Source organism: Punica granatum, chromosome 1 (assembly GCF_007655135.1).
Source record: "Punica granatum isolate Tunisia-2019 chromosome 1, ASM765513v2, whole genome shotgun sequence".
NCBI lineage: Eukaryota > Viridiplantae > Streptophyta > Magnoliopsida > Myrtales > Lythraceae > Punica > Punica granatum.
In genome coordinates this window covers 45,451,362-45,462,220 of record NC_045127.1, presented here as the reverse complement: position 1 = coordinate 45,462,220, position 10,859 = coordinate 45,451,362, and the positions used below count along the sequence as shown (strand labels likewise).

Genomic DNA, 10,859 nt, shown 5'->3' with positions numbered 1-10,859 from the left:
AGAGAGTGGTTTTCTTGAAGTAGTGCCATTAATTCCACCTTGAGTGCTGAATAACTTATATTTGTTAGACGCATATTGTTTGATATGCTTTTCATATTCTTGAGATAGGAAGACCCAAGAAACTCTATATGTTACTATTCGTTCCACTTCAAGTTTAAAAGGCATATTTAGAGGAAACTTCCCTTGTAATGCCACGATAGAAGAGTGGGTGCCCCACTAGTAATCCAAGAACCTATTGTTCTCATTTCACAATTAACCTTCAAAATAGAAAAGAAATAGGAGTTCCTCTACCTACGTAACTAAAAAGCCTATCTATAATAGGATTTGATTTGGTTGTTTATGTCCTTTATCTCTATTAGTGAGTACTGAATGAAGAGTCCAACCATTTTGTTTTGTTAATCAAAATGTTATGGCCAAGTTATTGTAATCTTATCATTGATCCGAGCATTTACAAACTGTCGGCATCCTATTGGTTAAGATACCAACTAATTATTAACACGCGATCTTTGCTTACTTTGGTAAGTATCAAAACCGAGTAAGCTTTACCCGAAGAGGATTCGAGATCATATCAAGCCCTAAATAGGTAGGAAGGAGAGAATTCATCACTTTCTTTCCACCCATCCATATGAAGAAGGCAGAGAGTCCCAACCAATTGGGATTAATAGTTTCTTTGATTTGGCCCCAATTCCTAGAAATTGATGAGAAAGACAAAACAAAAGACTGATTACATATATTCATGTGAACTCGTAGGTATTAAAGCCCCCAATAAGGTGTCTTTGGGCCATCCCAAAAGGGTTAAAAAAGAAATAGGAAGTTTAATTGACACTTTTGGAACTTCACTTTGAGCCCTTGGGGCCTCAGATGACACCATCACTTTTATTTTATAATTTCTTTTTTCTTCTTTAGCTGAAGAAAAGGGGAAAAAAAAAGTGTTTTTGTCCTACTCATGGTGATGTGGATTGTGCTTAGACCTATAGGCCATGACCAAGAAAACCCAAATTCCACCCCCCCCCCCAATCAGTGCTTGCTCTAGTTACCTCTATCGTGAAGTCCATTGCCAGTTTTTTTTTTTTTTTGGCTGAATAAGTGCATTGCCAGTTGCCACCACATAAATGAATTTGAAACTCCTTCAACATACATCCGTGCTAGGGGGAAAAATAATAATAATAATAATATATAGATATATAGACTATCTACATTTTGCCTTTTAGATATCACACCTATCTCACAAATTCATATTTTACCACAGTACACCGAATATATATGAGAAGTAAAAAAACAGCGAAAATCATCGAGTTTACGTTGGTAAAACCAAGGAAACAATCACGATCATGAAGATCTATGTATAATACTTAACCCAACTGGGAAATGTATGGATCCATCTTGGGTCCGTCTTAAAGCGTTGTTCACATTTCTTGTCTCCTACACTTACAAACGGAATCATAAAAATCGATACCATCGGTATGAACATAATACAATTACAATCCCGACTTAACAGATTAATCTCGTGCGGCTAGTATAAGAAGAACACGACACCTCAACAGGATGTGCAGTATACACGGTGGTTCGTAGCGATCAATGTGTTCTCTGTGTTTTCTCATTAGTTTCATGGACAAACCCAACTCATTAACTTGGGGAGAGAGATCAAAATGGGCGGGAAAAGCTGTTGATAGGTGTGAAAGGGGTTAACCGGTTGGAGGGCCCCACAACCTTTGGAATTTTGAGGACGCCTCAAACAAGCAATCTTTTGAGACCTTTCGGTGTTGCCAATTTTGGACCGTTGCCTCTCTCCTTTCAACCCCTTATATAACTCATTCCCTCCCCCTTCAGCTTCTACTCTCCTCCTCCCTCCCAATTCCCTCCTCTTGAAATCTCTTGAGCCGTTCTCCTTTCTCGGTATTGCTTCCAGTTCCATTTTTCGTCAAAGTTTCGGCTTCTAGGTATAGCGCGCGAGAGAGTATTTTCGGTTGCCTTTTGCAATCTTGTTTCCTAGGCTAATATAGTACTGAAAGGGGATTAGTTGTGGGGGTTTTGGGACACTGCAACCCATAAGAGAAACCTCGAATTCTCTTAAAGACGATGATTTTGTTGTACAACGGGTGCACCTTGTGGAAGTTGTACTCGACCGTCAACAACAAATCGATTGTCGACAAGAGCTACTACTTTTGGATCTTTCAGATTTTTAATAATTACAGCCTCGGCACCTAACTAAAGACGTCCCCCGTATTTGTCTCCCTGGCCCTTCTCCTGGTCTTCTCCCCTGTTTTCTTCCCAACCTTCATTTTGTATCTCTCGAGCCTCTAGTGTTCAGGATTAATTAAGACAATGGGAGGGGCTTCGCTGCCACCGGGTTTCCGTTTCCACCCTACGGATGAGGAGTTGATCGGTTACTACTTGAAAAGGAAAGTTGAAGGGCTTGAATTTGAGCTCCAAGTGATTCCTATAATTGACTTGTACAAGTTCGACCCGTGGGAGCTTCCAGGTACCAGAATTCTGTGCGCAATGATAAGCTCATTCGTAGGTTTTATGTCCATGGGAATATTTAAACTTGACAGAATATAATAATAATCTAAATGGCAAGTGACATGATCAATCTAGTTTTGATGGACTGAAATAAAAGATCGAAAAGTTGAGCTACAGGAGATAAAAGTTTTCCAGAAACTATTTTAAGTGGCCGATTTGTTCGAGTTTCTATTAGAACATTTCATTCTGGAAAAGCAGTCTTTTTGTGTATCTTTAAAATGACCGATGAATGATTCCTTTTCCTTTGGTTTTCCTGTTCGGACGGAGTCACCAAGCTTCTCTCTTTTTTCTGTCATGCTCTGCAGAGAAGTCCTTCCTCCCAAAACGGGACATGGAATGGTTCTTCTTCTGTCCACGGGACAAGAAGTACCCAAATGGCTCTAGGACGAACAGAGCCACAAAATCGGGTTACTGGAAAGCCACTGGAAAAGACCGGAAGATTTCCTGCCAGTCCTCCATCACGGGTTATCGTAAGACTCTAGTATTCTATCGTGGGCGTGCTCCTTTAGGAGATCGGATGGACTGGGTCATGCATGAGTATCGCCTCTCTGATGATCTCTCAGGACCATCGAATCCTCAGGTTATTACCAAATCAATCTGCTGTAACGTTTGGTTTCCTTAATCCAACTTCCCTTGGGACTTTAATTTGATCGGTTATTTGGTTGAAATCAATCAGGGAGCATACGCTTTGTGCCGTGTTATTAAGAAGAACGAGAGTAACGCGCAGAAGAGAACTGAAACTGAACCCAAAGGAAAACAAGGAGGAACCAGTTCGAGCAACGTTGACCACATCACCTCGATGGAGATCTTGAATGAGCATTCGAGCTTCTCGGGCTGTCTTTCCTCTCAAATGGGCTCCATTTATGATGAGAGTCGATATCCAAGCCCGACTCTTCCATTTGGAAACACTACACCAATGGACGAGTGTGAGCCTGCCTCGGTTGAGAACAACTTCTCAAGCCTCTGGGTCTCCCCTGATCTGATTCTTGATTCCTCAAAGGTATCAAACTAGGGAAGTTTTAATCAATTTTTTTCGGATATTTTTCCCGGAAAGTTTGATATTGATATGATATATGTCTTCCTTTGCAGGGATATACATCTCAAGGACAAGACTCAGTGCCTCAGTATTTTCCTCCACAGCACGAGCTCCCAATCTCGTCAAGTTCATCATTCTCGAATTTTACAGGGGAAGTTGAATTTGCTGATGATTTCGGGACTATGGGGTGCATGTCACCACCTTATGCGGCACCAGGGAGCTATACGGGCTATTACGGCGATGAGTACTTCCCTTATGAAGGTTATGACAATGCGAGCTCGACAATGTATCAAAACCCATTTTGATTGAGAAAGGCCAAACTGCCACCGAATTGAGATCACAACGTAATTCTACTCCGAGTATTATCGTACAACTCGTCTCCAAGACAACGGGTTTTTAATGTTGCTTCTTGGAGAGATAAGGAATGGTCGCGTCTGGGTCTATGAGCTGGGTCTTGGTGATGAGAGTCACAGTTTCTGCTTACTTCTTGGAGTTGGGGTCAGTATACTGAATGTAAGTCTTCCCGGTGAAGATCACTTTTATCGATTTTTACCGGGATTTTCACTTATTATGAACTTTCTTTACATTTAAGTTGCAATGATATGAATTACCTGTAACTTTGAAAGCTTTTATCATTAAAGCACAGATCGCTTTTCATTCGGATGATATAAATAGCAAGTTTGTCATCTCGACCGACAAATTACTCAGGAATTAGCAATAGAAACAGTGCACAAATAACCTTTTTAACGCAGATTATGGTAAAAGCAAAAGAAAACAAAGATTCACTGATGAAACAGCTTTTCACTTCGAAATTGTCCATCGCTGTACCGAACTGATAAAGAAACAGATCAAAGGAGTAAATTATTTTCTGAACTTCACCTAGCAATAGCATCATTCAGATTTAGCAGCAAGTGCGATGGAGAGACCAGATGAGGTCATTTGACAGTAACAGCTCTAGTGAGAATGCAATACAATATACAATCTTTCGTATGTCCGAAAGTTTTCGAATAGTTCCCCACCTGTGAGAATATTAGAATAAAGAGAGCAAACACTAATGGCACTTTGAGAGTTTGCTTTTTCCTAAAGGTTTAAAGGCTTATCATCCATTAGCTCTTTTCTTCAAATTTAAACACATCTGCAGCACCAATCCCCTCCATTTATCTAAAATAATAGTGTTTTCGGTGAACAAACTCGAGGAGATACTCCACTTTTCCCGATCATCGATGAAACAGAGAAAAGAGAGATGGACAGTGATATATGGGGCATTATATAAGCTGTGATATAAGCAATTATCTCGTAAAGTTCTTGTTCTAATCATACTATGTACCTGTCAAGCGAATTATCTACCCTAATACAGGCTCGCAATCTGAGGGCTACAGAACACCTGAACTTCCTCAATGTTGGCTCTCGATTCGTCCCCGAAAATCGATTCCTTCCCGTCCTTCCTCTTAGCATATGACAGGCCTAACCTCGACTTGGCCTGCCTCAAGTCGCCAACCCCGGAGTTGGTGTCTGGCCCTGCAAACCCACCCATCACTGGGGCCAATGGAGGCCCGATCAGCAGCCCATCAGCTCCAAACTGGGGCCCTCCCCGGGCATAATCGAAAAGGGCTGCCCCGCTTCCTCCTACTTTTGGCAAAACGATTGGGCCTGCTCGCTCGTCGCCCTCCTCTGCCCAGTAGAAGAGGAAGGCATCAAACGTGTCGTAATAATCATCAGTGCTTCTATAGCCCTCGGGATTGAATGCACCAAACTTGAATTTCCTGTTAGTATAGCCGATTATCACGCAAGGGCCTTTGAAGTCGGAACAGGCATGGAAGTCAGTGGCGCTGAACCCGTCAAGACTGGCTCGATAGCAGCACTTTAGCTCCCTCCCTGCAAAATATCTAGGAGTCAAGACCATTCCCGACTGTCAAAACGTAAGTACTCATCCCGTGATTGAAAGTGCTACCTCGTAGGAATGTCTTCTCCACGAGGGAAGGTGAAAAAGGAAGCTCAACGTCGTGGTACTTAGGCTCCGGGGTGTCCTTCTTCCTTCCGATGTTCCAGCCGAATAAACTCATTCCGGGGCTTGAGACACAAGAAGCCATTGTTTCTAGGACTGATGATGCTAACTTAGTAGGATTTGGTTCAAAGGCACCCACAAGAAAATCAGCTAATGTGGCTCCACCTTATCCTAGTGACACTTGTAATTTTGCTATTGGGCTAGCTATTAATAACATACGCTAGCTTTTTTCGGTTATATATATATATACACACTATCGTAACATATTCAAATTCTAATTCACCTCCATCGAAAAAAAAATTAATTAATTAACCTCGCCAGGAGAAAATTCCTAGAGTTTCCCTTTTCATCGGGATTAGATTAGAAGTGCCTCATATTAATCTGCAAATATAAACTGATAGGTGGTGAAATCAGTTCCCTTTTATATTGTCAGTTTTTTTTTTTTTGCTATTTTATATTAATGAAGGGTAACAATTTCTGATCCCATTCTTAGGTGTCAACATGTGACATTCTACAAAATTAACACGTGTCAAGTGCCTTTGAGCATTTGTCATCATCAATTGACAATGAGATAAACTTCTACCACGCTCGGATTTAATAAGGTGAGGTTACTCTCGTATGCTAGGGCTAGGGAGAAACTAATATAAGTCGAATTCTTAGTAGCTCCCGACTCTGTTGTGGTACACAGATGCACAGAACCCACTCTTGATACAATCTTAAATTCACTTTGACAAATAGTTAGAATTATATCTAATACAAGAATTTAAATTTAAACCGATAGATAGTGAAATTCATTCCCCCTTTGATAATCCGATAATCAATTTCTCATTAAAAAAAGGAAAAAAAAAAACAGAGAAATCCTTCAATCTTTTGGGTTATGTTTGGTCGACCGGATATAAGTCTGATTAGGATTTTCCAATCTTATCCGGTATTTGATGACTATTAAGATAAGATATTTGGAAGGATTAGACCAAATTACTCTTTAAGGCCCAAATCCGGATCTGGATGTGGTTAGGCCGGATTAGGATATTATTTAGACCGAAAGATAAAAATACCCCATTCAAGGGTTAAATTTTCCAAATGCACCAAATTGCCATGCGAGTTATCTGAGATTATGGGGCTCACCCCAGCCACCAACTTTCCGATCACACGCGTTACACAATACCAGATGCCACCAACGAGCTGGACTGAAGGGCTGGTGACCGACGACGAGTCCGTATATCCTTGGGATCTCCCAACTTTAGAAAGTCTTGAGAGATCCCCAGGAGATAGCGACTCATCGCTAGCCACCAGCCCTCTGATCGTGTTCATCAACCTCATCTCTCGCCTCTCTTTCTCTAGAGCCGAGAGATTCTAAGGAGGTGGGGGCTCGATGCCATCCACCAATCCTTCGATCGAGCTCGTTGGCGGCATTTGGTGTCGCCCATGAGCTCGATCGGGAGGCTAGCGGCCAGTGGCAAGCCCCAACACCCTCTTTCGATGCATCCTAGATATATAAATATAAATATAAATATATATATATATATATATATATGTATATTCAGTTTTTCAAGTTCTTTTTTTTCCAACAAAAAAATTAAAAATTAAAAGAATAATAGCAAAATGGGGAGAAATTTGTCATTTTAACTTTATATCCCACTTCTGTATCTTTGCTATGTTCTAAACACAAGTTTAGGATTTCAATTCGATCATTATCCCGTTGAAATATCTCATCCCATCCGAACGACCAAAAATAACCTTGGATCGCGAAGTAAGCATGGAGAGCCCAATACATGGATCAGGTTGGGCCTTATTTGTTGGGCCGGGCTTTAAGTCTTTCGGATTGGATTTTACTATATGTGGCTTTGTTTGCCGAATACAATCAAAATTCTTTACTATCACGTTATCCACATAATGATTTTCATTTTCTCCAAAGATGACGGCGATACAGATCTTTCAAAAAATAAAGATATCTTAATCCATGTAGTCTATTTAGTAATTTAATTATTGTTGCCGTCATCATCTTTATTAATTCGTTAGATTAATTTATTAATTTTGGAAAGCAACGAATGGCAAAAAATATATAAAAACGTTTATAAGCAAAAGTTTCCTAGGTTGCTTTCTGATTCCATTTGAAAGTCAACCAGAAACAACGTTCATAGTTGAATTTGGAAGAAAAAAATTGTTTTCCGAGTATGTCATTGTGTGAGAATGTGGAAGTTCATCGGAATATATTTGATAGAAAATATTTCCATTCTCCTCCAAATATATAAAATAATTGAGAACTATGAGCTAAACCGGGCATATTGTTATTTCTATGTACACTCGATCTATATCATTATACATTAATTAAAATTTTAACCCGATTATTTCGGTGTTTGATCACCTTAAATAAAGTCTCACATTCGAGTCTTATAGACGGGAGAAAATTCACGCTGAGAGAACTTTATCCCTTAGTTGGCCTACCCAGCTCGATTGGATTAGCTGGAGCTTTCAGATACCGGAATTAAAAAAAAAAAACCAAATCTCTTTCAAAGCAACAAAAAAGAAAGATTACATTTGTCACTTGTGGATCAAGAAAGCTAAGGTGACGTTAATCCTTGCTTCTTTTATTTTCCAAAAGGTGCACAAAATTAAATCATTGGTCATCTTCAATGTAATGTCTTTACATTTTACAGCAAAACCAATGGCTGTATACATCATAACAAATCTCACATAAGAAAAAAGATTGAGAAAACAATAGTAAGGATTAATGATAGAAAATTGCAACCAAGCGCACCTGACAAAGTAGACTGTTTTATCTACAATGCAGAGTTATAAACTCACCGGAAGCATTTCATAGATAGATCAGGCCGATCATCCAATTACATATGTCTCACCGAAAAAAGAACACATAATCACTTCTTTATTGGCAGTGTCATTAGGCCCTTGTAAAGCAGCAAAGCCATAACCAAAGCCCCTTCTTCTTCTTCTTCTTATTCTTCTTTGAAGCTTGGAACTTTGCATCTGTGCTAGACACATGGTCAATCATGTAGTCCAAAACTGCCTGTATATATACATACATACAAAGAAGCCCAGAAGGAAAAATCCATTAGCAATTTGAATCTTTTGATTAGCTAACAGTCCAAATCAATGAAGATTGAGAGAGTTACTTGAGGGCCCAGTTTGGCTATCTCGCGCGGGGGCAACTCCAGCGGCGTCTCGTCTGCCCGGAAAACTCTCAGCCTCGACAGGAGCCCAAAGGAGTCGGGCAGTGCCCTTATCTGGTTATAGCTTATGTCCAGCTCCTCCAGCATTTCCAGGTTCCCGATCGATCTTGGCAAGGCCCTTAGGTCGGCGAAGTTCCTCCCCACGTTCAGTTTCACGAGGCCCACGGCGAAGCAGAGGCTCTCGGGGATTAACTCAAGCTCGTTGAAGCTCACATCGAGCTCCCTCAGGTTGGACAGATTGGACATCGTGGTGGGCAACCCCTTGATTCGGTTATAGTGCAGCGAGAGTATCTGTAGGCGCTCGAGCCTCCCAATCGCCTCTGGGAGGGCCTTTAGGCGGTTGAAGTCGAGTCTCAGCTCGATGAGGGACGAGCAAGAGCCGATCGTGTATGGAAGCTCCTCGAGCTCGTTCGTCTCCACGTTGAGTCTCTCCAGGGAGGTCAAGCTCCCGATGACGTTAGGCAACTGGACATACCCGTTCGAGCTCAAGTCAAGATTCAGGAGGCTCGTCAGGTTCCGGAACGAAGCTGGCAGAGAACGAAACCTATTGGCATGGCAATCGAGATCCTTGAGATTGGCGAGTTCCCCGATTGTTTCGGGGAGGTTTATGATCTGGTTCGAGTGGACGTCAAGCTTAGTGAGGGCTCTCATGTTCCCCATGGAGTTTGGGAGGGCCATGATCCGGTTATCCGATAAGTCGAGCTCCGTGACTTCAGTGAGCTTCCCGATCGAGAAGGGGAGCCACTCAATTGGATCAATCAGCCTCCCTCTGAGGTCGAGAGTTGCCGAATTAGTCTTCGCAGTGTGCTCGATCAGGGCTGCAACTTTCATTAGGCTCAGCTTCTCAAACTCTCCTTCTGCTTTTAAGAAACAACAAAAGACCTTCGCAATCAACATATAATAACATAGTCATGAAATATCAGCAGAAATTGCCCTAATTGCTAGAAGAAATGAGATTCCATGGCTAAGAACATAAGTCAATGATCTCTACGATATACTGAACGCGAAGTGATCTTAAGGAATTCGAGGAGACCTTTCAAGTCAGAGATTGTTTCTATGGTGGAAGAGCTCCTCACCGGAGCTTTCAACACTCCGGCATCACTAAGCAACTTCTTCTTCTGCTTCACCAAAGTCAGAGCTTCCCCTGGAATTTCACCACCTGCCTCATCTTTCAATTCCTCCACGGAAACATCCTCATCCGCCTTCCCAGTCACCACCCCGTTAGCCCTTCGAATCAACCCGTCGAAGGCCTGGAAGAGCCGCTCGGCCTCCACCAAGAAAGCAGCCTCCTTCCTCTGCTGGAGACTCTGGAACAGGACCAGAGTCCTCTTCACCTCCCTCAGGACACTGCACAGCTCCTGGGGGATATCCTTCGAAAACTCCAGTTTCGAGACATCCTCAAGCTTCGCCTTCTCCTCCGATTCGACCATCATGAGGATCGACTCCGCGGCTTCAACCTCTTCGATGGAGGGTCTGGGTGGGAGTGACCTCTGGACGGCCATGATCTCTCCTATGGCTTCCACTACGGCTGCTGGTGGATTACCGAAGTTCTGCTTCTCTGGTAGGGCCATGAAGAAGAAGAGGAGGAGGAATTGGGATGTCTGAGAAAGTACAGAGTGATAACAGGACACAACTTCAACGTTGTTAATTACACATATAGAGCATAGCAGAGCAGAGAATTAAAATGGAAACCACCAGCTGGTAAACTGTTTTAAGTCGTTGTCTTGCTCTCCAAGTCCTGCATTTGGAGTGAGAAAATAGCAAGTAAATTATAACAAATACAATCAATAAGGATTGATTCGAGCAATTCGGCCACTATCAAGTAAGATATCCGGTTCAAGTATTGTAAATGAAGAAAATAATTGATTGTGAGAGATTTATTCTTAATGAGTCAGCCCGACTCGAACTAAACTAGTCGAGACCCGGTAATTTTATTGATACTATGTCGTTGAGATGAAACCATTTAATAATCAACTTAGAGCGATAAGATGCCCCAGTGGAGTGTTAACAAGTGGCTATACACCCTCCTGATTGCATGTTAAAAATAAAAATCTTTTCTTCTCGTTCACTAACCTATATGGTCGGTGTTGGTCGCAAAAATATTAAT

At 41.7% G+C, this 10,859-nt stretch overlaps 3 protein-coding genes across 3 annotated transcripts; 1 reads left to right on the top strand and 2 right to left on the bottom strand.

Moving 5' to 3' along the window:
* Positions 1 to 1,824: 1,824 nt before the first annotated feature.
* Positions 1,825 to 4,245, top strand: LOC116192018 (NAC domain-containing protein 71-like). The gene is made up of 4 exons (XM_031520410.1): positions 1,825 to 2,482; positions 2,829 to 3,103; positions 3,200 to 3,523; positions 3,613 to 4,245. Exons 1-4 carry the CDS (start codon positions 2,326 to 2,328, stop codon positions 3,862 to 3,864), a joined length of 1,008 nt encoding a protein of 335 aa, XP_031376270.1. The 5' UTR covers positions 1,825 to 2,325; the 3' UTR covers positions 3,865 to 4,245.
* A 209-nt stretch (positions 4,246 to 4,454) lies between these two features.
* On the bottom strand, positions 4,455 to 5,686 carry LOC116192019. The gene is made up of 2 exons (XM_031520411.1): positions 5,511 to 5,686; positions 4,455 to 5,434 (listed from the first exon to the last, which is right to left on the bottom strand). The coding sequence occupies exons 1-2, from the start codon at positions 5,647 to 5,649 to the stop codon at positions 4,908 to 4,910; spliced, it is 666 nt and encodes a 221-aa protein (XP_031376271.1). The 5' UTR covers positions 5,650 to 5,686; the 3' UTR covers positions 4,455 to 4,907.
* A 2,440-nt stretch (positions 5,687 to 8,126) lies between these two features.
* Positions 8,127 to 10,429, bottom strand: LOC116200072 (plant intracellular Ras-group-related LRR protein 5-like). Its single transcript, XM_031530789.1, has 3 exons — positions 9,786 to 10,429; positions 8,696 to 9,609; positions 8,127 to 8,589 (listed from the first exon to the last, which is right to left on the bottom strand). The coding sequence occupies exons 1-3, from the start codon at positions 10,321 to 10,323 to the stop codon at positions 8,464 to 8,466; spliced, it is 1,578 nt and encodes a 525-aa protein (XP_031386649.1). The 5' UTR covers positions 10,324 to 10,429; the 3' UTR covers positions 8,127 to 8,463.
* Between the last annotated feature and the right edge of the window lie 430 nt (positions 10,430 to 10,859).